The 26,220-nt window shown below is 40.8% G+C and overlaps 1 protein-coding gene across 5 annotated transcripts in view; it reads right to left on the bottom strand.

Annotated features, from left to right (window-relative positions):
* Positions 1-26,220, bottom strand: part of YAP1 (Yes1 associated transcriptional regulator) — an 88,892-nt gene that overhangs the window by 62,187 nt on the left and 485 nt on the right. For 4 of the 5 annotated variants that reach the window (XM_066175738.1, XM_066175742.1, XM_066175741.1 and 1 more), the window contains exons 1-2: positions 25,555-26,210; positions 22,433-22,680 (exon numbers count right to left, since the gene is read on the bottom strand). In XM_066175738.1, the coding sequence (XP_066031835.1) occupies positions 22,433-22,680; positions 25,555-25,875 (569 nt within the window). In that variant the 5' untranslated portion in view covers positions 25,876-26,210. Of the gene's footprint in view, positions 1-22,432; positions 22,681-25,554; positions 26,211-26,220 lie in introns of those variants that run through there. The other variant, XM_066175739.1, reaches the window with a different exon arrangement.

Raw genomic sequence — 26,220 nt, 5'->3', positions numbered from 1 at the left:
ACTACAAACAGAATTACAAACATTATTTCTAATTATTTTCCATTACTTTTTTATTTCTCTAACAAAACGAATCCAATATTCTGTCAGATCCCTCAAAAGCAAAATTTCAGAGTCCTGTCCCCATTTCAGGCACAAACAGTTTCTCCTGCATGGTCTTTGCAGACTTCACTGGAAGTCAACATTTAAGTAGACCATGATAAAGGAATTGTAATTATGTAACTACTTTTAGACTCAAATCTACCACAACATTGAGCTTTTGCAATCTTAACTGCCAATGTCTTTTACACTGCTGACATATTTGCCCAGAGAACAGCTACTGATGGACTTAATCAGAGGTCAAATCCAAATCAATAATAAACACAGGCTTTCTTTATAAATGGCTGAATTGCTCCAATCCATAGAGATCCACTGGTTGCCTCTGAACAGCAGGCTATAAGCATCGATTTAAGAAATTTATCCTTTGACCCTTCCCCTCTTTTTTCAGAGGAAACATTTCTCATAATAAAGCAAAATATAATCTTGGAATTAAAACGGACTCACCAAACAGAAGCTGACTGAATAAAGAGTTGAAATACTAGACTTCAGGTAATCAATTTTAACACTAATAATACTAAATCATTCACTAAAGAAGGCAGTATGCAACCTCCAGAAACCTGTACATTGGCTTCAATTAACACTACACTCAAAAAGCTTCCATTATAAAAAAGGAAATCAAAATAATTACTGTCTTTCTCCTGTAGTTACCGGGTGACATTACCATCAATGGCATATCTAGTTCTACTAGAAACAAAGTTTACAACCAAAGTGTAAAAAAGGTGCGTAACTCAGAACTGAGATTTCTTTCTTTCTGATTCTGTCACACTGGCTAAGTTGTATAGTTATTGTGTAAAGACTATTAAATCCACATGAAATGACTTCAAACATGTAGATTTCCAGAATCAGAACTACCACCTTTAGATCTCAGGCACAAGTGATAATTTCTACTTTGAGAGACATTTCATGCTATACAAAGTCCTTGACTGAACTTACACAAAATATTTAACAGTATGTGCTTTTTTTTTTTCCAAGGATGTGTCAGCCATTGAAGTTCTGTATTGAGCACTGAGAATTTTAATGGTACTCATTTCTTAAAAGATGCTTTTGTGTTACAAGTCTGACTTCTGCTTAAAATCAAATTGTATGTATTTTGATCTGTGTATCTGATTATATACATATAGCAGAATAAAAGGTTCACAGATGAGTTGAATACATCTCTCTGTAATGAAACATACACTGAAACTTTTTGCTCTAACCTCATATACTACGACAGCTAATTAAAGCATTCAAAGTTTACTTTAGTTTTACACAGCACAGCAGTTAAACCAAGCTGGTCAACTGGAAGAACAAGTCATAAATCAAAAAGGAGCCTTGCGTAGCAAGGAATAAGGACATTTTTTATTCTGATATTTAAGATGAACTGCAACTGCAGTAACTATTTACATAAGCAACAAGAGATTTTAGAAAAGGACTGAACTTCAGAAAATTTATAAAATACTACTGTTTACTCACATTTTTAAATGTTTAGCAGAATATCTGAAGACAATGGTACTGGCTTGAATTATTTGTTAGTATCAGTTCTTCCAAGAGTAAACCATGACAAATTCCTTGTAGTAGACCTGTACCTACATACATGTTTCTTGTTGTCTTGTTTCCCCTACATCAATTCCTGTTGGTCTGACACTCAGTGTTCTTCATCACTCTGTTTAGTCTACAGTGAACAAAACAGACACGTGTATTTTCTGACCAAAAAAACCCCCAAACTGCAGCAAAAACCCAAGCCCATCCCTCCTCTTAGGCTTCCATTTCAAGCCTAACTTTACTATAGGACATAAAGCAGTAGCATAACTTTGTCACTAAAAAGCGTAAGAGATTGTACTGTATAAGCATGCAATTGTAATTTTAAACTGTCATTACTACTTAAAAGTGAGCTAAATCATTACCTCTTTCATTGCTCCTGTTGAACAACTTTTCTGTAACACAAGAAAGAAATGAAGAAATGCCAATACTGCATTATTTTTCAGTTCCTTTCTATTTCAGTCTCCTTCTAAACCCTCCGTCACATCACGTGCTGTATGAATTTGAACCTTGATCAACATTTCAATTTTGCTGGCAAGTGTGCTTTAAGAACTTTCAATATGTTCAGCAAGAAGAAAAAAAAAAAAAACAAACCAAAAAAACCAAGAAACAAGAGCGTGGCGTGGATACACTTATGAACAAATTTATGCATTCACTCTTCTAAATAAAGCTTGCATTCTGTGATTTATTCTACTGACACAGACCTTCAGAACATCCGAGACTTTTGCTTGCACAGGTAGGTTTACAACAAAAAGCTTTTCAGAACAGAAAATATTTGTTCTGATTTTACCTGGACCAGGAGCAACCAGAGTTGCAACAGACCAACTACTTAAAAGTTGTGCTGCTAAGTACAATAGTTACAGCGTTAAATATCACACTTTGATCTAGTACAACTCACAATATTTATCAATACCTCACTTCAGATCTGAACCACTCAGCTTTTGTAAATGTTTGGGTTTTGGTTTTATTTTTTTCCCCTCTCCCTCCATTTTACTTTTAGCGTGCTTTGATCGAATTATTACTGAGTAGCTTTGTGCCAACAACGCAAATATTCTGGTGGGAGTCAGTTACAGACCACCCAAACAGGATGAAGAGGCAGATTAAATATTCTGTAAGCAACTGGGATGAGTCTCACCATCTCTGGCCCTTACTCTCATGGGGAACTTCAACTTACCTGATGTCTGCTGGAAGTACAACACAGCAGAGAGGAAAAAGTCCAGGATATTCCTGAAGTCTGCAAAAGAGACTTTCCCTGTAATGGAAGGGAGCTGATGAGGGAGCTAGCTAGGGAGGGTATCCCTCTGGACAAACTGTTTGTGAGCAGAGAAGGACTGGTGGGTGGTCAGAGGCCATCTTGGTCACAGCACTCAGAAAATGACAGCTTTCAATTCTCAAAATAAGAAGGGGCATCAGCAGAACTGCCACCATGGACTTACAGAAGGAAGATTTTGGCCTGTTTAGGAGCCTGACTGAGAAAGCTACTTGGGAACTTAAGGGCAAAGGAATGCAGGAAGGCTGGAAGGAAATATGAAAGGTATGGTCACAGGCCATCCCCATGTGGTAAAAAGACAAGCTGTTTAGGAAGACTGGCCTGGCTGAAGAGATGGATCTGGCCAGAAGTAATGATAAAAAGAAGAGTTTGTGATCTTTGAGAGACGTGGCAGGCAACTCATGAGGACTACAAAGATGTCATAGGTTATGCAAGGAGAAAATTAGGACCAAAGCACAACTAGAACTTAAATTGATTACTGCTGCTAAGGACAAAAAAAAGTTTCTATGAATGCATTAGCAACAAAAGGAAAGCGAAGGAGAATCTCCATCCTTTACGGAAACAGGGAGAAACACAGCGACAACAAAGGATGATAAAAAGGCTGAGGTACTTAATGCCTTCATTGCCTCAGCTCCTCTAAACAGTAAGAGCAGTTGTTCTCAGAGTACCCAGCCCCCAGTCTAGAAGACTGAGATGGGGAGCAGAATGAAACTCCCATAATCCAAGAAGAAACAGTCAGCGATCTGCTACACCACAGAGATGTGTCCCTGAGGTCAAATGGGATCCAACCAAGAGTCCTGAGGGAGGTGGTGGAAATGCTCACCAAGCCACTTTCCATCATTTACCAGCAGCCCTGGGAATTAGTGAGGTTCTAGTTGATGAAAGGTCAGCAAATGTGATTTCCATGTATAAGAAGAGACAGAGGAGCTGTGGGAGTACAGGCCTGTCAATCTAATCTCAGTGCTGGGAAGGTTGTGGAACAGATCATTTTGAGCGCCAACACTCAGCACATGCAGAACAACCAGGGGATCAGGTCCAGTCAGCACAGGTTTATGAAAGGTATGTCCTGCTTGACCAACCTGACCTCTTTATGTGATCAGGTGACCCACTCAGTGGATGACAGAAATGCTGTGGATTTCATCTACCTGGACTTCAGTAAAGCCTTTGGCACCATTTTGCACAGCATTCTCCTGGAAAAACTGTCTGCTAGTGGCTTGCAGGGGCACATTGTTCACTGCATTAAAACTTTAACTCAACTGCCGAGATGTCTGAGTCCAGAGAGGAGTTGTGAATGGAGTCACATACAGTTGGCACCCAGTCACAAGTAGGGTTCCCAAGGGCTCAGTATTTGGGCCAGTCCCGTTTAATGTCTTTTCTAATGATGTGGATTAGAAGATCAAGTGTCCACTCAGCAGGTTCGCAGATGACACCAAGTTGGGTGGGAGTGTTGATCTGCTGATGGGTCTGCAGGGCAATCTGGAAAGGCTGGATTGATGATACAGTTGGTCAAGGCCAGCTGTAAGAGGTTCAACAAGCCCAAGTGCCGGGTCCTGCCCTTGGGTCACAATAACCCCAGGCAGTGCTACAGGCTGGGGGCAGTGGCTGGAAAAATGCTCAGTGGAAAAGGACTTGGGGGTGCTGGTTGACTGTGGCTGAACATGACCCAGAGTGTGCCCAGGTGGCCAAGAAGGCTGATGGCATCCTGGCCTGGCTCAGCCACGGTGTGGCCAGCAGGACCAGGGCAGTGACCGTCCCCCTGTACTGGGCACTGCTGAGTCCACACCTCAAATCCTGTGTTCAATTCTGGGCCCCTCCCTGCAAGAAAGACATTGAGGGGCTGGAGGGTGTCCAGAGAAGGGCAACGGAGCTGGGGAAGGGTCTTGAACAGCAATCCTGTGAGGAGTGGCTGAGGAAGCTGTGGTTAGCCAGGAGAAAGGGCAGCTCAGGGAGGAGCTTATCATTCTCTACACTGCCTGAAAGGAGGGTGTAGCCAAGTGGGGTCAGTCTCTTCTCCCAGGTAACAAGTGGCAGGACAAGACAAAATAGCCTCAAGTTGTGCCAGGGAGGTTTATGTTGGGTATCAGGAAAAATTTATTCACTGAAAGGGCTATCAGGCATTCAAACTGGCTGTCCAGGGAAGTGGTAGAGTCACCATCCCTGGAGGTATTTAAAAGACATATACACATGGCACTTTGCGATGGTGAACACAGTGGTGTCAGGTTAGCAGTCCGGCTCCATGACCTTAGAGGTCCTTTCCAACTTAAATGATTCCAGGATTAAAAGACACTTGCAGATCAGCCATTAATTCAACGCAATACGTTTCTTTTTACAGTAACTTTCTAATACCACGTGCACAAAATTTACACCATTAAAAAATTAAAATTAATCTTTTGTTCCCTCAATGAAAATGAACTACAGTAACACTACTCATTTTCTGTAGATTTTAGATCCTGTTAATGGCCTGAACAGGATGAAATTTGGTTGAGCACTTGTCGGCTCAAAAATCAACACTTACATGCAGTGACAAAAATCAAAGTTGTCTTCCTCCCAGTACTCCTCCAAAAACCCACACTACTTCAGATCTTCCAGTTAAGCCAGAAGTTTTGGACTTTGATAAATCACAAGGAACAAAAGATTCCATACAAAGACAACACAGTTTTATTTCAGCTTTATTAGCACATCATCTTTGATAGCACACATCATGTGAGCTAATGGCTCAATTCAATGTTCAAGTTTTTTAACTAAAGAAAAAAATATAACCCAACCAAACCCCTCAATACCACAAACCAAAACAAAAGAAAAAAAAAAAAATCCAACCACAAAACCACACACACCCCTTGCTGATTTCAGCGGAATTTAGATAACACATCAAATCTGTAACTGCACCAAAGCCAAGTTTATGCATATTGTTAGAATAAAATCAAGCTCACACCTCAATGAATTAGCTACAGAACACATACTGGACCACAGCAAAGTATACGACTTATCAAGCATTAAAGTATGCCTTATTTTCTGGATTGTTCTTTTATTTTCAGTTGCCAGTCCTAAGTAACTTATATGTGTATTGATGAGATTGGAAGGACCATTGTGTCACCCTAGTCCAGTTTCTGTGAAGAAGAAAGGTGGCAACTCTACACAGTTGGCTGCAATAAAACTTGAAGTTTACAAACCAGACAAACATGACTGCTTTTGATTTTTTTTTTCTCTGTATGGTTCACTAAAAACTCCTCTTCTCCCTTTTCTTTTTGCTATTTGTGAAGTTCATATTAAGCTACATATTAATGCATGGGTTTATTTAAAAAAAAACCCAAAACACCCAAGAATGACTCCCCCAAACCTCCATCTAAACTGAAGAATTATACAAATTCTTTCTATACTATTTCCTCTGTCCCCCACTGATGTACCACATACTTGGACCAGAAGACTGACATTTGCAGTTCGACCCCAAAGCAGACCATCTTACACCATGTTTCAGGCTACTCCATTCAGTGGGACCTGTGCTTTGAAAAAGAGCACAATGAAAATTCCACAAACAGAAGATTACGATCACATACCTACTGGAGTCTACACAAGGGGGATTGGGGGTTTTTTTGTGTGTTTTTTGAACCAAATATCTCAAAATACAATTTAAAAAGTGAAATTTTGTATGCTTTTTAAACTCACTTCTTGAGGATTGCAGTCAATCAGCTCTCTGAATTTTAGATTAAGGATTATTACATTTGTTGAGCATCACCATGGCTGATACAACGTGCACAAAGATTAACACAAAAACCTAAAGGGCCCCTTTTCTGGAGGTTCATCACACAATCTGGATTCAAGATAGACAAGAATAAACATTATGTCTTATTACTCAATTACTCTTGCAGTGACTGTGTTTAATATCCACAGTGAACTTATTAACAAAAAGAGAATCAAAACACTGCTTAGAAGCTTTAGTCAAGAATTTAGAAGTAACATTTCAATGAAGGCTTAAAAAAATTATGTTGTTTCTCCTGTACAGGTAGGTTTATGTTCAGTCACTATGAAGTTCATTAAAATATTGTTTGATTGCATCAGAGGGTAAGAGAGTAAAATCAGCACCAGTTAAACTTAAAATATAATTATTGCAGACAAAACAAGTGGATTAAATACCCACTAAAGATGCCCAGAACAAGGCAATATAGAATTCAGTCATTTGTCCACAGGAAATGGTAAGCATGTGATTTTGAATTGCAGAAAATAGTACAGAAAGTAAATATAAACAATAAGCAAACTGTAAAACAAAAACAATGCACACTCCCTCCAAAAAAACTCAAACCAAAATCCATAACCCACCAGACAACCAACAAGCTCCTGCTCTAAACCCCCAATCCCACTCAGTACATCCCAAGTGAAAATGAAATACTTCATGGAAAAGAGGCTTGTTTTGACAAAAATAGTAAAACTAGATTCTGATGTCATATGGAATGATTCCACATGCATCTCTCTTCAGTACCATCACTGATTTGAGGCTTAATTAACTCTCAGGAAGCATCTACCTCACTTCCTCCTCTGAGGAGTCACACCATGGCCTGGATCAGGGATTGAGTTTAGTTGTAAAGATACAATCACAGAAAAAGCTGATATGTGGTTTATAATAACTACACAATAACTATGCACAGCTTCAGCTACAAAACCCAGAGAGGCTGCCTCAAACACAATCTATAAACACAATTCTCTTTTGCTCTTCAAACTCAACCTCTTCTAACGTCTTTACCCTCATGAGGCTCTGCTGTCCTCCCATGACTTTACTGATTCACATCCCATCTGCCATGACAAGTTCAACAACTGGAAGAGAAAAATTAAGACTGACTGTAGCACCAAGAATCAGGGAGTACCACTGCTGACAAAAGACCATCCTCATACACCAGTGCGATGAGCTCACTCTGGAATCAGATGAGAAGTCAGCGCTGTAAGATTTTTTTCCAAAATCAAACTACTTTTTAGGACATGCTTTCCCAATGGAAATAGGCTTCTCTCTGTTCTATCTAGTTTCCTCTCAGTTCTAGCTTGTTCAGAAACCCATAATTACAGTACACTGAGAGTACAAATACAGTGGATGATTTCATACACAAGGAGCAATTTCTTTTATTTTGAACAGGATTCCCTGCTATTATGACCTGGAACTCACCATATACATTTAAGAAACATGTCATATGCTGACTGAAATGCAATTATTGTATTACACATCCAGTAACGTGTCAGAGCTTCATGAAATTTAAAGAAATTGCATAAATATGATCACAACTGTAAACAACAACCAAAAAAACTGATCTATGTTAACCAGGTATTTCAGTAAGGCAGATCCCTGGATGAATACAGAGTACAGCACAGTCATCTGGAGAACTTACCCCATGTAAAATGATCATGGGATATCACAACACAGGACTAACACAAGTATATGAAACGGACCATGAAAATGAAGGCTGACCCTGGTGGCCCACCAAAGCTGCACTATCTCTCCTTTCCTCAGCTGGAGAGAAAATGTAACAAAAGGCTCCTGGGTTGAGGTAAGGACAGAGAGAGATCACTCACCAGTTACCATCACAGGCAAAACACATGATGCAGGGAAACAAGTTTAATTTATTGCCAGTCAAATCAGAGTGGTATTATGAGAAATAAACCAAAATCTAAAAAACGCCTTACCCCACACTTCCTTGTCCCTGGGCTCAACTTCACTTCTGATTTCTCTACTTTTTCCCTGACAACAGTGCAGGGGGACAGGGAATGGGGGCTGCGGTCAGTTCATCACATGCTGTCCACTCAGGGGAAGGGCCCCTGCTCCAGTGTGGAGTCACTCTCATGGGATGCAAGTTCTTCACTAACAGCTCCAACATGAGATCTACCCATAGGCTGCAGACTGCTCCTGTGTGGGTCCTCCCCACAGAGTAGGGTTCCCCTCAGGAACAGGCTGCTCCAGTGTGGATGACCCACTGGGCTCACAAGTCTTGCAAGCAAACCTGCTCCAGTGTGGGGTTCCCTCTCCATGGAGCCACAGGTCCTGCCAGAGGCCTGTTACAGTGTGGGCTTCCCACGGGGTCACAGCCTCCTTCAGGCACTCACCTGGTCTGGCATGACATCCTGCAGGGCCTGCAGGTGAATCTCTGCACCCCCACGGACCTCCATGGGCTGCAGGGGCTCAGCTACCTCACCATGGGCGGCAGCAGGAGCTGCAGGGGAATCTCAGCTCCAGAGGCTGGAGCACCTCCTGCCCTTCCTTCTGTTTGGATCTTAGGGTCTCCAGAGCTGTTCCTCTCACTCCTCTCTCCAGCTACTGCTGTTCTGCAGCAGTTCTTTTCCCTTCTTAAACACATTATTCCAGAAGAACTACCTCTGCCACTGATGGGCTCAGTCTACACCAGCTTCTTAGAGCCAGATGGCATTGGCTCTGTGAGACATGGAGGAGGCTTCTAGTAACTTCTCAAAGAAATCATCCCTACAGCTTCCCCGCTACCGAAATCCTGCTATGCAATTCCAATATAGGAACCTCCTTAATTGCTTTTTTTTTTAAATCATAAAAAAGTATCACCTAAAGATTTTTTTTTTCACTAGTAGAGAAACTTCAGCCCCTTTACAAAATCACTGTGTCCATCAGGAGCTACATTAGATATTTTGCTGTGCTGCAGAGAAGTCATCTTATGAAGGATCATTTCAATAGGAGGAAAGGAGGATGTGGTATCTCCAACCTTAGATGGTTTCCAGACTTTGCTCAACAGGTCATTTCTGGCCTGATTAAGCTTTAGCAACATTTGTGTGTGCTTTCAGCAGAAGGCTGGATAGATGACCAACCTTCACCAAGTACTAGGTTGGATAGGTAATACTAATGACATGAACGGCTACGGTTGTGAACTTCAGGGGATAAACAGAGAAAAAACTCAAACCATGTTTAGCTCACTTGTTGATTTACGGTTCTTTGTATTTCCAGTCAACTTAAGACCTGAACAATGCTGAACTGTCTATGCAGAATCAACCAACCTTGACTGCTATGAGAAAAAACCTTCCACTGAGCTAATTACTCAGGTGTTTTTCAGACTCAGACAACTCTCCTTTATTATCTATTTACTAATTTCTACATTTGAAACAACATTTTCAATATCACAAAATCAGTTACAGATGGCTGACAATCTTTAAAAAAACACAACTCTGGAGAACCAAATACTTCTCTTTTGATTACTGAACTGTTGTGCTATGCAGACATACTGCATGACACAGAAAAATACGGTGTAAGCATCTGGTATTCAGATACTTGGAAGTAAAGCATGGTATCAGGCAGAAGTGGTTTTGCAGCAAAATTTAGTAGAGTATCAAATGACAGTTCCAAAGCATGGTTGAGACTGACATTATTTCAGCATCACTGAAACTGAGTATATGAAGAAACATAAGCCATCTTCCAAATACACTGCCACTGCTCACTTTAATCACATTTCCATTCAAGTCAAGACCTGCATACATTGACTAGGTTTAGTACATCTGGTAGATCATTCAGTACATGTGTACTATCATGCACAAAATATTTTGTTCTAGAAATTAATCTTGCTTGGGTATTTGGTTGAAGCAGCTTCCAAATGTAAGCCCAAACACAAGTGCAAATGACCTTTCTCTTTCAAAGTGAAATGTACCAACAAGTACTTGCATCCCAAGGTTTACACAGGAGACACAGCAATCACAGTAGGCATTAAGCTTCAGAAACCAGTGACTGCAAGATCTAATAAGAAACAGCAAGTATTGTTGGGTTTTACTAAAACAAACAAAAGGCAGCTACAGGATGCAGATAGGTCCTGATATGACACGAAGAAACAGTTACCAGTAAGAAAGTATAAAGCAAACACACAGCACTAAGAAAAAGGAATCAGCAGCTCTTGCACCAGAGGTGGGACTCCTGCAAACTTCTGCAGGGGCCTAGAAACTGGAATCTATCCAAGAGAAAGCAGCAGCACCATAGCTCCCCAATGATACAAATTTACTTTTGGTCAACTGCTGACTGCAAAGAACTGGGGAGAAAAAACAGGAAAATAGCATAAAAGGCCAAGTGGCAGTAAGAATAAATTGAGTACTTTTTAGATGGAAGGTTCAGAATGGTGAATGCTGTAAAACATTCTTAACTTTTCACTTGAAAAATAACAAAAATTGGAAAATGCATGAGTTAAGGATACGAAAAAGATGGGTTGTAGGGATACCTGAAAAAAAACTTCTATTCCCAGAAGATCCGGCAGGTTAGGACTCCTCAAATTTCAAAAGAAGTCATTTCCAGAGGAAAAGACAGCAATCTTGAACAGAATACATATGCACCAACTGCTCATTGTCACACCTAAAGTAAGAACTGGGCAGCACTGAATGCAGCTGATGGGAGCCAAACTTAGTAGAGATGGAAGGCGTTTCTTCGTGCAGTGGACAGGACAACCAGTGAGAGAGACTCCCTGCCAAAGCACGCAGCCAGTGCTAAAAGGTGCCTCAGGCAGAGACAACACAAGTCTTGGAGGACAGCTGGAAGGCAGCAGAGTTCTCAGAGAAGAGTATTTGCTTGCCCTGCGCAGTATTTGCAAGAAATTTGCTCATGACCACTACTAGCAACAGGACAGTTGCCTGGACAGGCACCTGGACTCGGTTTGTATAAATGAGGGCAGTTTCAAGTGATGCTGTTAACAAGTTCTTCTACAAAAGCAACGATGACAGGGCCCAGCAGTTGGCAGGTCTTAAAACTAAATTATCTTGAACATCTCGAACACCTCAAGAACAGCACAAGGAGGCTTAGGAAGAACAACATAGCTACTTCTACTGCATCCCTACTGCCAGTACTGCTGTTTTTTATCTCCACTTCTATCATGTATCTTCTGATTTTTTCCCTTCACCTGATGATTTAAAGTATACTTTAGATGTGTTACTCAGAAAGATACCTCAGTGATAAACAACACAACACTATTATCTGATTCTGCAGTTCAGTCTTGCTATAGGATCCACCAGCACTAATCTAAAATGCTGGGCACCAACATGAGCTAAACAGCCTAATAGCTATGACTAATAAGTGTTTTTTTTCTTTAGCCGAAATATTGTCTCAAATGTTATCCAAGATTTATACTAACCTAAAAGAAAACCTACTAGTCCTCATGAAGTGCAAATGAAAGGATTGTGGTATAAAGCACAGTGTGACAGCACCAACTGCTACTGCACTGCAGTCTGTATATATTAATTTCATATAACTTTCTGGAGTTTGCTTATAAGAATTTGCATCTTCTTTATTTTTCTGCAACTTGCAGAACAGACAAGATTTTTAGCTGGAAGTCAGGAACTGAACTGCATCCTATACAATAGAAGAACATCTTTTATCTAAAGTCTATCTTGCAGTTTGAGTAGATGAAGAGACACACTATGTGCATAAATGTCTACATAAGGTAGTTGAGGCTGGAAAATTTTAATCAACGGTGGGTGAGTAACTGAATGGTTACATTCAGTTTTTATAAACCTCAGTAAAGTATTCTAAGGTCTGGTAAATTCTTGTCCCATCTGCAGGTAACAGCAACAATGATCAAATGTATTTATCAGGAAAAATCAGAAAGAAGTCATATAAGCTGGTTAAGAAGTCAAAGCACCATGCATTAGTAAACTTGTAGGTTTGCTTATACCTTTCACATAAAGAATTTTACAAAGTATGTTGTCTCTGCCCGAGCCCCCTTTTAGCACTGGCTGCGTGCTTTGGGAAGGAGTCTGTCTCACTGGTTGTCCTGTCCACTGCATGAAGAAACGCCTTCCATCTCTACTAAGCCTGGCTCCCATCAGCTGCATGTACCAAGATCTTGATACAAAGATCTTGGCAAAGTAAAAAGAGCCAATACCAGGATCTCCTGTATTTCAAATTAATTCCATAAAAACATGCATGCATGTTTGCATGCACAAAACAACTACTTCTTGCAAATATAAAAGACTTCCTCCCATAGACTGATCTGCATAAATTTTATCCATTACAAAAGCCAGCAATTTTCACTGTATTGCCACTCCCTCAACTATTTGGTAAGTTAGTTGTTGCCTTAGCTTGGAAACCACTTAAAATCGTCCCCTTTAGGTTTCAGAGAACAAGCATTTGAGGCCATTTTAAAAAGGTAAAGTTTGGCACAGACGGAAGCCTACACTTCTTCTCCAACAAGACTGCAGAGCAAAGGAATCAGTTAAAGTTCATCCACAATCTCTGAACTGCTCACCATCACAGCATAAACAGGATTCAAACTGCAGCTGTCAGCAAAAGCTACACAAATAGTTGCACCAGAAGAAAAACAAAAGCATCCCCCTTCTGCTTCCATGCTCCCTACTCCAAAGCAACACTAAAACGAAGTTGGAAAATGGGTACCACAATGATGAAGCTGATTCATTGATTCCTTTCTCCTGGATACATTACTACATAAAACTGAAATTTAATTAATTAAGAAAACAATTAACTGTCCAAGTTCCTCAACAAATTTGCATAACACAAAGCTGATCGTGTCAGGACCCATCTGACAGCATAACAAAAAATGAGGACAATTTTGAATCGCAAACAATTTTTAAAAGCATGTAATTAAGACTTCCTTTGACCTTGCAAACATGGATGCTAAATTGTTAATTCTTAACTAACTGTTTATGCTAAGGTCTGTTTCACATTTTCTCTTCCTTATGCCTAATCAATGTCTAAATTACCAGGATATTGTTAAATATCCAATAGATTTTTTCCTGTTATTAGTCATTACAGGTAGAATGAAAAGACAAAGGCAAACCCTCACAATCATAAAGATTAACAGTTCTAACACTACAGATCTGAAAGCTCCTGCCCTCTGTTACTTACTAATTATTTGGCTCCACATCTTAGGTCTGCTTAGTTTTAGAATTAAAATCTCATAAAAAGTGAAAATCTGAAATACCAGTTATGGAAGAGAATGCTTACTTCAGTTCAAATGTTATACTCACTGGCCAGAAGAGATAAACATGGACAGAAATTAAGTGTGCATGTGTTTAGAGGCCAAAGGTATAAAAATGAAACACAGGTCTACACTGATGATAAGAAAATTCTGTCAACAGTAGCATAACAAAAAGCTCTCAAAAATCTATCCATACATGAACCAGAACACAAGCAATTTTAGCTTACTCAGGCTCTCGTGTACAAAACCCTGTAACCACAGAATATGTTATTAACTGTTTTCACTGAAAACTGGAAGTATTTAAAATATTTCACTGTTAAATGAGTACAGCTCATCATGACCCACAGACCATCACTGAAGTCAATGGACACCTGAACTCCAGTTACAGCACAGTACTACTTTTTTCTGAAAATATGTTTTTCTTATATATATAAAAACAGCCTCTAAAGATGGCACAGAACATGCTTCAATGCAACTTTGTCACAGCCTTTTATGTATAAGATGACACCTTTTTAAGTATATGTATTTCATATTCCTTAACTCATGCAATGCTGACTGTTCTGAGAGTGACTAAAATTTTGTAAATAAAAATCACTACTGAATTATGTGTTCATTGGATATTTAGGTCTATTAACCATATTAAATATACCAACAGCATAGTTAGCAAACACAGGAAGAAATTTCTCTTTGACTCTATTTTTCACCATTCTAAAGAGACTAAATGAAATGTTGCAACCAAAGTAATTACAGAGGACTTGCCAACCAAGCTTTTCAAATACAAACAACAAATTAGAAAAAATAACCGAGAAGTGAGATCCAATAAGAGAATATACCCATGAGTTGCATTTATTTATTTTATTCAAAGAATTCCATTTTGCCTATAAACCTACGCTTCTTTGCTTTCAGATGCTTTTTTCAGCCACAGATATCTAACTTGATAACATATCCAGTAAAGGCAGAAAGTTTACTTGCAACAAAGGAATCAGAAAGGGAAAGGCATCCTTGAAGTTGTAACACTGTTTAAACAAACGTGCCCAGTGCAGACAGATTTCCAACAAAGTTCTCAATAAATCAGAACTCACTGGAGATAAACTAGCAATAGTAAATGACCTTCACTTGACTTTCCTATAAAACAATTCAGCAGAAAAAAAACTGGCTTCACAACCTCAGTGTAATAATCAGTAACTACACTGAACCTCTAACACTGATCTAAGTTACCAAACAGCATGTCACAGGCTCAACAAAAGAGATCTGATCTTTCACTGTGAGGAAGCAAAGCCTCGTTAGCAAAATTAAAGCAAAGTCCAAGACTGTTTTCAAGACAGCTTTGTCTCCTTAGCAACTGACATGACTGACAGGCAGTATACTGGTAAAAGTCTTACTTTACAAGGCAGCTTTGTATTATTACTTTGACTTAACCAGTAATTTAGACTACTTGCCTGAAACACAGCCTGAAGTAACTTAGTTAAAAGTCAAATAAAACAGCAACAGAGTGAATCCCAGAAAACAGACTCCAAGAAGGACTTCAGGAGGCCATGAAACAGCAACACAGCTTAGTCACGCCTTACAAAAACTTTTGTTCTCCAAATAAAACTCCAGTTTTATCTAGCAAAAAGCAGCTATAAGGTACTGTTTTCTTATTAAAAACAAATTTCCCCCATGCTGTAGTTCATCTGGTAAATTTTCCAATAGAGCCTGACATCAAAATCAGGTTTAGCAAACTGTTTGGGGAACAGTGTCCAGTTAGTACACGGCATCCATCTGTTAACATTCCAGTACAACATCCCCCCAAGAATTTGTTTCCCAACATGCTAACCCCCATGCTGTTGAATTTCCCCTAGATACAATTCTGTCATCCTCTTAGGCCAACTACATGGTACCCTGCCCGTATCTTAGGGGCACCTACTAGAGGACTGCTACTCACACTAATCTCCTGTAAATTTCCGGCATTCAAGTAAATGAAATTTTCTTTAGAATTTACACGAGAAACTGAGTAAGGTAAATATCAGTGTTTACATATTCACTCACAGCTTGTTGCCACGGGGAGAGAAAAAAAAGAAAAGAAAAAACCACACCTTAAAAAAAGGACCGTTTGCTCAAATAGCATAAGACAGAAAGTTCCACCCACCATTACTGAGTTATACTGCACAGATATATGAGAACTATACAAACAATAAATGCAAGTATGTTGGAATGTATAAAAACACAAGGACACAAATTAATAGGAGAACTGAGCAGTTACCAGTTTTAAAAGGTTAAACGAAATCTAGTTACATCATCTGAATTTGTTCCCAGCTATGAAGATAAACACATGCAGGGCTCTGGCCATGTATAAAAAGAAGACAAACATCCCCAGTTTTGGATGACAGATCTCTGTCGCTGTTTACCTCATTTTTGGTTTTTTTTTCTTTGGCTGGTTGCAGAGGAGAGGTCTAGTCTTAATCAAGACTGCTTGTTAACTCAGACTAGTTTCAACAGTTAATCTTCTACCTCAGCCCTAAGCAACACCTCTTGCTCTCCTGGGCATCACCCCCTAAGTGCTTATGTCTGATATGGGAAAACGTGTCTTTAAGAGCAACAGGAACTCTGCTTTAATTTTACATGGGACTTAATTTAGGTCCTGACGTTAAACATTTCAGCACTCCCAGTGCTAATAAGTTACTTTCTCTGAAGGTTTAGTCTAAAACTAGACAGAGTGAAAAATCCAATTTGCTTGCTGTGTCAGCTTTTAAAAATTTGCAGCTGTTGTGCCACAACTGCAGAGGGAAATTGAGCAAAGTATAAACGGTGGCTTTACATTTCAAATTTTGAAGTTGCTGTTATTTTTTTCATTTCCAGAAGGACAAAGATAAGAGAGTAAGAGATGAACCTTGTAAAAGTTGATACGATTTTACCCAAACATGCCACTGATCAGTTCAACAGTATTTACCCATTAGAAGCTTCTTGCAAAAATATGATGCAGTAGTGCTCAGTCTTACGTTCATGGGAATTTTCAAATTAACATTATTTTATTATTTTACTGCTTTCCATCAAGCAGGAATTTCCATTGTGTGACTGAGGGTTTAAGACTACCCTGTGGTACAAGCCAGATGACTACGAAAAACCCCACTACTGTAATTCTTTACCATCTTCAGCATACAGAAAAAAAAGGTAAAAGGATAAAAATCCAGAAGATACTCATCTTCATTTATATCAAACTCCTGTCTGTCTTTAGAAGTCACGACCTCAGAAAAAAAGTAGTTCCACAGCAGTGCAATTACACCCACAGAGCTTAATGCTACAACTCTAACTCAAATATAAGCAGATGAAATATTTAGCAAGTAGAATTGCAGAAGCATTTTTTTTTTTAAACATGAAATTCTGATTAAACCTGTATTCGAATACTCTTCTTATTACTAATCAGTGATAGTTTAGTATTTTTAATTATAAAAGACTGGTTAAGACTTGGTCACAATTACAGCTTTCAACAAAATAAAAAGTTTTCAGATCACCAGTCAGATAAAACTGATCTCAAATTTGATTCAGGAGATAGGAAAGCAGTGCTGCAAAGCAGTAAGAGATACCTAAAGCATTTAACCCAAAATCAGACACTATAAAGCACAAAGACTATTTTTACGAGAGATGTGTGAAAGACAAAACCTGTGGGAAGAAGAAAGGTTCAGATCAACAAATAATTTAAAAAAAAAATCCTCAGAGAGAATTTAATTATTAACGTCCAACTAGCTGCCACAGATGCTGCATTTTCCCCAGTTCTATTTTCTTCTGAAGACAATAAATGTCAATATGCTTATAAATAAATTTTAAAAAAATTAGTGAAAACCATGAGATATGATTTTGATTTACCTGAAATCATATCTAAACTGCTTTTTGGAATAGTCTTATAAAATCACCTTGTACAGCAGGGTAGTGAATACATGGATATCGTTATTTGACCAAACAGAAGAAAACGTGTGCCACTGCTTTCACTGCTGCCCAGTCTCAGTGCTAACACAACTGAGCCATGTTTGCCCTTATTCCTCCTCGGCCCTTTCAGAGATGTTGAAATCTTCAGTAGAATTGTGAATTCGAAGTAACTTGTGTTCTTGTTCTTTCATAGGACTTTTCAAAGTAAGAGGTAGAAGGAAAAACATACACTTAGTAGTACTGTGACTGTCTTCCCTTAAAATGTCAAAAACATATCACAGCAAGCTTTCCTTTGAAAGCTTTTTAGCTAATGTTTTTCCTTCAGCTATGTTCTGAAACTGACCATGTCCACAAAGCCATTTTTTTTAGGGAAATTTTTTTCTAGGGAGATCTTTGGTCTTTTGAGTATTTTCTTGAACAGTCATATCATCAATATATAAAAATGCAACCAGCTTGACATATTACAAATAGAATTTAGCAACCAAAGATGCTCAAAAGTGGAGGAGCCATCAAAATCAGTGGCAACAGTTTTGGCTTCCAACAATACAGCTATTTTACTGACCAGCTTGGCCGAACTATAGAATTAAAGGCATAAGGAGTCATATTGGTGATTCCAAATATGTACTTCCACACTAAATTAAGGTATTCAATAAAACATGCAGTTGTGGCTGCAGTTCTTCCAATGAACATCTTTTGTCCTTGAAAACTAAGATTTCTTTGGTGGGGTGGGGAGATGAAGGGGAGCAGAGGATATTGGTGTAGTGGGTAGTACCAGTCAGGGGCAAAAACAGGATGCAAGAGAAATTTAACAGCATCACTGGATATTTTTCATATGTGACATGAGGAAATAAAAAAAAAAAAAAACAAAAAACAAAAATCATAGGAACAAACTTCCCTGTTTGTCTTAAAACTAGCTGGTTTCAAAACATCCAAAGCCATACCTCTCTGTATGGAGCGCATGAGAAATGTGTAACAGCAATCTCTTTTTCTGCCAGATGGATAAACACCTCAAACACACCCACAAATAGTAATGAAAACCACCTTGGCCTCCTTCAGGAAGTCATTCAATACTTCACAGAAAAAATAGGAAGTTGTTGATAAACTGCTTGCAAGAACTACTTCCTGTAGAAAAAATAATTACAAGACTTGTTTGCTGGACAATCAGTTAACTTTTCCTCACACTACAACAAGAGAAGAGGTATTACACAAGCTCTGTAAAAATTTAAAGCATAACTGTAATTTAAAAGGATACAAGAGTAGTTCTAAACCCGAGCAAACTTTGGTTTTTCTCTCTGCAAGCTGCTGTCTGCTGCTCCCGTTGCACATTATCTTTTGCCTGGAGAGCGATCCCCTATCTTTCTGCACAGTTCACTGAAATGTCAAGCAGCAGCTGGCTAACAGGAAGCGGTTAAAAAGCAATGCAATTGACATCACCACACAAACCAAGCTGGCTTTTTTACTGCATGTTTAAGAATGGGCTAAAGCTACCACACACCAGTGAGAGATGACTCAGATGTGACCACTTACTAACCAGGCAAGTCTTAACTTCTGAGCTCCACTGAAGGAGCAGGATCAATAAAAGCTGGTTTCACCAGCTGTACAGTCAACAGGCCTTAACCCACCGCTCAAAATCATCGCTAAGGGAAAATTAAACTCAGCACTACTGCTCATAACAGTGAGATGAATGCTAATGAGTGGAACTCTGACAAATCATATGTTGGGCATTTATACATAAGGGGCTCTATTTATTCAGATGATAGAGCAATTTACAAGAGTATTTCTGGTTCAAACCCTAAAGTATCGCTCCCACCTTCTTTTAATATGTATGGATATGGGGCATGTATATAAAATATCTGGCCAAGTAACTCTGTGCATCTATCTCTGTATACACACACACACACACACACACACACGGAGATGATTAAATATTTTCTCACCCATATACACTATTTTCATTTCTTTGCACAAATTACAATGTTTGCAGTGCTTGACCCACTGATTAATGGAAGTGACTGTAATTCCAGAGTGCATTAAGTATGGTACTCAATTTTGTATTATTCTCTTTGCACTGTAGCATATTATGATAACTATAACCATAAGGTTTACTGACATCTGGAAAAAATCTAATATTGTTACCTATTCTGCAAAGATCTTTCTAGAGCCTGATTACCAGACTGTTCAAGGAGTGGCTACAGAATAGAGCAAGTGGAAACAAAGAGCAATGCAGCCAATCAAGAAAAAAAGCTGAATACTTGGAAGAGACACTAAAAATCTGCGTATGGTAGAAGGAACCACATTAAATGCATTTAGAATCAGAAATCTTAGTACTCACACTTCAAGCAAATGTTTAAGGTATAACCAGGCAAGATGTGAGTTTTAGTGTGCTTGTAGGTGTAAGACAGAACTTGTCACTCATCACTGAAAAAAACCTTTAGTATATAAATTTGTTACTCAAAACTAGTCTTAAATTTCTTTGGGTTTCCTACACATACAGAGCAAACATTGTGCTAGTACTTTAAATGCTTTTTACAAATCTTAACAAACTCCACTAAGTTGGTGTATTTCACGAGTAGATAGTATTAAGCAACCTTTTATGAACAAATGCTCTTCAAGTGTGAAGAGAGCTGTCCTCATTAGATTCTCCCATACCACAGCATCACCCAAGGAAAGTCAAAAGGAAACAGCCCATTACACTGTTTAGAATCTCCCAAGGTCAGCATGTGACCCAGCAGGGAGAGGTTCAGAAAGTACAGCCTTTATTTTTTTTTTCCTAACAACCTGGTTTGTTTCCACTCCTTTCCCCTTCAAGACACATCCTTCACAGCTAGCAGCTCTTTCAATCATTTACTTTGGATGTCTGCTTGAGAACAAACGATCTTGCTCATGCAGATGAGTTTGCCAGACTTGTGTGTACTTTCCAGTCTCAGGCTCTTTATTGTTCTTGCTGAAACCTGACCCTTTGAAATGGATACCAGGACACCAAGAAAGGACAAAAAAACTTGCAGAAGAAAAAGGAAAGATTTTTGTGGTAATAATCAAACTGCAGAAAAAGCTTTCCAAGAATAAATCTTTCATTCTGATTTCACCCGAATGAGCACAATTTTAAAAATCCATTAAAAGAGCAGGAAGACATTTTTCATCTCTTAAACTGTTTCATCTTCTGTAAAATTGACAGTGCTATCAAGAACAAACACTTGTGGCAGTAAAACTTTAAAATCAAGTATCTATTTTTCATGTTTCATAAGCTGCTCATTAAGAGCTCTCACTAACAGTCAAAACAAAAGTTTGCTTTTCATTTCAAAACCCATTCTGTTCTTTCCTCAAGGTTCAATGAGCTACAGTTCTCAAATGGCATAAACTTACACCGTTCAAAAAAACCTACTTGTGCCTGCTGAAGAGCACTTATTCCAGAACACACTGATACGTTAAACTTCACCAAAGAAAGTATCCTATCTTCAAGATCTACAGCTAATGCTTATTTTCACATTTCTAATAGAAAATGATTATTCTCAAAAGGGAACCTTCAGGTTCAAATAATTTCAGACAACTACTGCAACCTCTTTTTGGTTGGAGAAAAAAAAAGCCAATTTCTCTGTATGGAAACACCACAGCTACAGGAACAAGAAACATTTTTAAGAAGTTCTGAAAATTCAGTTTTCATTGCAGACAAAATTTGTTTTTGTTTTTGAAGCTACAAGCTCAACTACTTCAATCAGATGCACATATTAATCAAAAACAATGTTTGAGTGAGAAAGGTAGGAAAAAATATGTTTTTCTTGGCTGCAACAAGTTTTACATAAATAACACAGTGTTACCTCTCCCCACCCTGCAAATGACATAATGGGTTATTTAGAGACTTGTTGTTAAATAAAAAGTTCAAATTATAGTCAAAATATTTGAGGGCAAGTTATGGTCTTGGTGGGCACACTTTCAGAAAGAAGGACAAGTCCCTGCTGTTTTAGAAAACTGCACAGAATAAAAGAAAATGCTTCCTGATGGATTGTGTGTCACGTGGATGGCATGTGTAACTTTTCTTCAGTTACAGAAAAGTTCTATACTAATTTCACTGATACTAATTTCACTGTGTGAAAAAGTTACAGCTCTAGGAACACGAGACAACGTTAGAAATTCTGAAATTCCTCTTCACTGCCAAGAATGTAGATGAGTTAAGTTACAAACACAAATACTGCAATCAAACACATATGTTAATTACCTCAGGGAGAGAGAGTAGGCAAAAAAACACTTCAGTTGTGTACTTAAAACAGTTGTCCTTAATCAAAACATAAGAAGTTCTGTCATACTGTCACTACAATAGTCTCTAAAGTTAACTCTGTATTTTTACATATGTATTATTAAAATGAGGTAAAATGTATCTTGACCTGCATGACAACTGACATATCCAGCAAATCCAAAAGTCTCATTGTTCAAGAATGACTATGCTCATTTCACTGATTTTTTTAGTACACAATATAATGGGTAACATTCTTTAGTTAAGAATCAGATAGGACAAATATTCACAGAGTACCATAGAGTTTTCAGAAACAGCAGAGTTAATATGGGAGAAATACTGAAGTGATAGGGCCCTCACTTAAAATCAGGAGCATGTTTTTAAAAATACATATTTTAAACATGATGAAATTTACTGAAATTCTAAGATCGTAAAAACAAAATATATATCCAAAAAAAAGAAAAAAAAAGCCAGAGATACAGTTAATTGAAAAGGAATTAGAGAAATTTTACTTACTTAAGAAAGTATCTCTGTCCAGATGGTGTCTTAGCCATCTCCCAACCTGGTGGCAAAGGTACATCATCAGGGATCTCAAAAGACGACTGGCGGAGATGTTGAGAAGATGGAGCTCCAGGTCCAGTCACTACTCCAGAGGGTGTAAGTGTCCCCGGAGAAACAGCTCCCAGCTGCAGTGATGCTGGAGAGGAATGAGCTCGGACGTGCTGTGGGGTCAGGGCTCCTGCTGTCCCAGCATCAGTGCTGGCCTGCCAGGAGTGAAATTATTTTTATTAAGATCCCTATATGTCAGTAGAAATGCTGCAGTCAGAAGGCATTTCACTTTAAATGAACACTTCGGGAAAAATTCATAGCTTAGTTGTTCTAAAGTCCTACTTATTTTCCAGTTGTTACTGCTCAAGCAAGCCTCATGTAGTTTGGTTAATTAGCATCACAAAAGCCCTTGTGCAAGTCAAGAAATATTAACTGTGTATGTAGAGAGCTCTTAGCTTTATTTTGAAAACTAAAGTTTTTACTACTCAGCACAGGGTTAAGAACAAACCTGCCTGCAGTCAGCAGATCTCATCCAGTGCATGAGTGGTTTGCTACTGGACTGCACCCACTCACTACCATCATACTCACTTTCTGCTGGAGGAGTCCATTTCCCACTCTCCTTTTCAAGTGAGGGTGTGGGGATTCAAATACAGGCACACACCACCACCCTCCCCACCCCCCGTAGGGATTTAAAAGATCACACAAAGAGAAAAGCAATTGTAAAATGCCAACTGGCAGCAGTGAGTTCCAATGAAGGAAGACTCACTAATTCAACCATTAAAAAAACCTATACAAGAAGACTGAACATAACGTTTCCTAGTAACTCAAACTTTTAAGGGTATAAAGAGTCTGTCCATGCTTTATCCAAAGCAAAGCTTCGGCAAAAGGTTGAACTAGTCAATCAGAAAAGACTCACAAACCCATCCACCCGAGTCACCACTCGTAAGTACACAGAACGTCCTTGCCAGTAGTAAACTCATGTCCAACATGGAACAGAAAAGACAGCTCTGAAAACATGATTAAAGTAAAAATGGCTTTAAAAAATATATTTACCAATTAACTGGTCTTATAGATAGATCAAAACAACATTCACACCTCTAATGAGATGCATGTATCAGTCCCTGTCACACCTCTCTACACAAGGTATTGCACCATAGGAGGCCCCACTTACAGACTCTTTAAGAGTTCTTGCTTTGCTCCATCTCCATGCACACATGAAGTTCTGTGTGTTCAACTGGAAATGAATCAGTTTGCACTTACGTTCAGACAAAATAAGCAAGTAATAAATCAAGCGGATTTGCAATATTTTAATTCCTGAGAATCACAGAATTACAGGAAATAGACCTTTTCTTTAAGCAGAGTATTTGTGGCACAATTAAACAAAAAGGAAAAATGAAAACAGTCCACAATGAAGCAAATCTCTCTTCCTTAGCTAGATTTCAAGCTTATGTTTTAGGAACCACTGAGTGGTACAAGGAACAGTGATCCAACTAAATATGCTTTACAGACAAAGATTAACATTCACAAGGACTATAAGGCTAAGCTTAAAAGTACCAAAGTTGTATGACCATCACACACCTTAAGTGCATTTCGAACATAACAGCTATTTTAACTGCAGTTACTGTATTTAACAAGACACAGCACCAAGTGTTAGTCTACCCATTCAGATTTGTACACAATGGAACCGCGATGAGATCTGCACAAGTTGGGAGAGCACTATACATAAGCCCCTTATTCCTTGCTGGATTTCAGTACGTTATTAAAGGTCTGCAACTCAGAAGCTAGCAAAACTACAGCAGCAAACGAGCTCCACCCCTTCCAATTTTCTTTTCAGTCTTCCTATATGAAGGCCAGACTGCTCTTTTGAGTATTTGGAAAATGAATTAACTCCTAGGCTGGGAGAGTACGTGCCAAGGTTCAGCCTGGAATAAACTTCTGAAGTCAAGCTATAAATCGTCCAAAACAGAAGTTTAATAATGGAAATGTTGACAAACCCTTAACAACACGGGTACCAGTACACAGCGAGTTTCACTGTCACTGGCGACACAGATAAAAGTGACAATAGCCAATAATAAAACCTATTTCACAGCTTAGCAACAAAGTTCATTACTTAAAAACACTCGACTAGGTAGGCACAGCCTCCTTCCAAAAAGCTGGGAACAGCGTCGTATTCACACCAGCACTCAGGTCTTGGTACCAAAGTCCCTCTGCTTTAACACCAAACGCTCCCGGAGGCCGAGTGACGACCCTGCCCCGCATCCCCCACCCCGCTCCTCCCCAGCCCTGCCCCCGCATCGCCCCTTCCCCCCGGCCCTGCCCCGCCCCGCATCCCTCCCCCGCTCCCTGCGCGGCCCTGCCCCGCATCCCTCCCTCTCCTCCCCCGGGCCGGCACGGCCGAGGCCCCGCGGCTCCGAGCCCCGGTCCCGGCCGCCGCCGCTGCCCTGGGTGCGGGCGCTGCGCCCGGCAGACCCTGGGCGCCGTCAGACCTGGCGTCTGGCTCGGGAATTAACTTCGGATGTGCCTGCGTGTGTATGTGGGGGGTTAATCCTACTCAAGCCAGCGCCGTGCTGAAATGGTGGAAAAGTCACATCCATATTTACTGTCTGACGGGGCGAGGGGTGTAGGTTTGGCACCACTTCATCGACCCCTTCCACAGAGGGCAGGGAATTGGGCCGCAAAGCGAAATTCCAAGCGAAGCGTTTTCACCCAAGTTTCAGGGGCTCGCCCCCACTGTCGCCCTCCCGGTGAGAGCGAGACAGCCAAGGAGCGGATGCGGAGTTCGAGGCCCCGCCGGAGACCGGGACGGGGCCAGCGTTCACCCGCCCTCCCGCCGCGGCCCCGTTGGCGTCCCGGGAGGCGGCCCTGCCCCAGGGGAAGAACAACTAAAGTGGTGTGGGGGCGGCAGAGAGCGCCCCGACAGCCCCGGCCGGGCGCCCCCCGCCCCGCTCGGCCCCGCGGATTCCCGCCCCGGCCCCCTCCCCCACACGCCTCCCCCGGGAAGAGCCCGGCGGCGAGGAGGGGGAACGCGGGCCGGCCGGGCCGCCCCTCGCCCGCCCGCGGCGCGGGCCCCTTCCTTCCCTCCCCCTCACCTGGCGGGAGTGGGCCTTGGGCTCGGGCGGCTTGAAGAAGGAGTCGGGCAGTTTCCGCAGTCGCATGGGCAGCGTGTGTGGCACGTTGGCGCCCTTGGGGTTCATCACGGCGTTGAACAGCGCCTCCAAGTCGGTCTCCGAGTCGCCCCGCACATGGACGATCTGGTGCCCCGCCGGAGGGGGCCCCGCACCCGGGGGCTGCGCCGCGCCGGCCGGGGCCCCCGACACCGCGCCCGGGGGCTGCGGCGGCGGCTGCTGCTGCGAGGCCGGGGGCTGCGCTGCCTGCGGCGGCTGCTGCGTTTGAGGCTGCCCAGTATCCATGGCTCCGTCGGGACCCCCCGGCGCTTCCCTGGCGGGGCTCGGCGGCTCAGAGCCCGGATTCCCAGTCCCGCATGCCCCGCTCCCCGGGCCGCGGGCTTGTCTTGCTGTCGCCGGTGTTTCTCACCCCTCGGTCGGGAAGCCGACCCGGCCGCGGCAACTGGCAAAACAACTCTGGCCGTGCGGCGCTTCCCCGAACCCGGCCCAGCCCGGCCGGCGCCTCTGTCCCGGCGGCGGAAACTAACTCACACAACACACCAAACAAAAGTTCGCAGTTACGCCCGCCCGAATCACTCTCCGCCGCCGGCTCCGCCCCTCCTGAGCCCGCCCGCACCGTATCCGACCGAG

Source organism: Chamaea fasciata, unplaced genomic scaffold (genome assembly GCF_029207755.1).
Source record: "Chamaea fasciata isolate MVZ Bird 193981 ecotype frontalis unplaced genomic scaffold, bChaFas1.0.hap1 SCAF_2, whole genome shotgun sequence".
Taxonomy (NCBI): domain Eukaryota; kingdom Metazoa; phylum Chordata; class Aves; order Passeriformes; family Sylviidae; genus Chamaea; species Chamaea fasciata.
The sequence above is the reverse complement of the archived record's forward strand: the minus strand, read 5'-3'. Positions and strand labels throughout refer to the sequence as shown.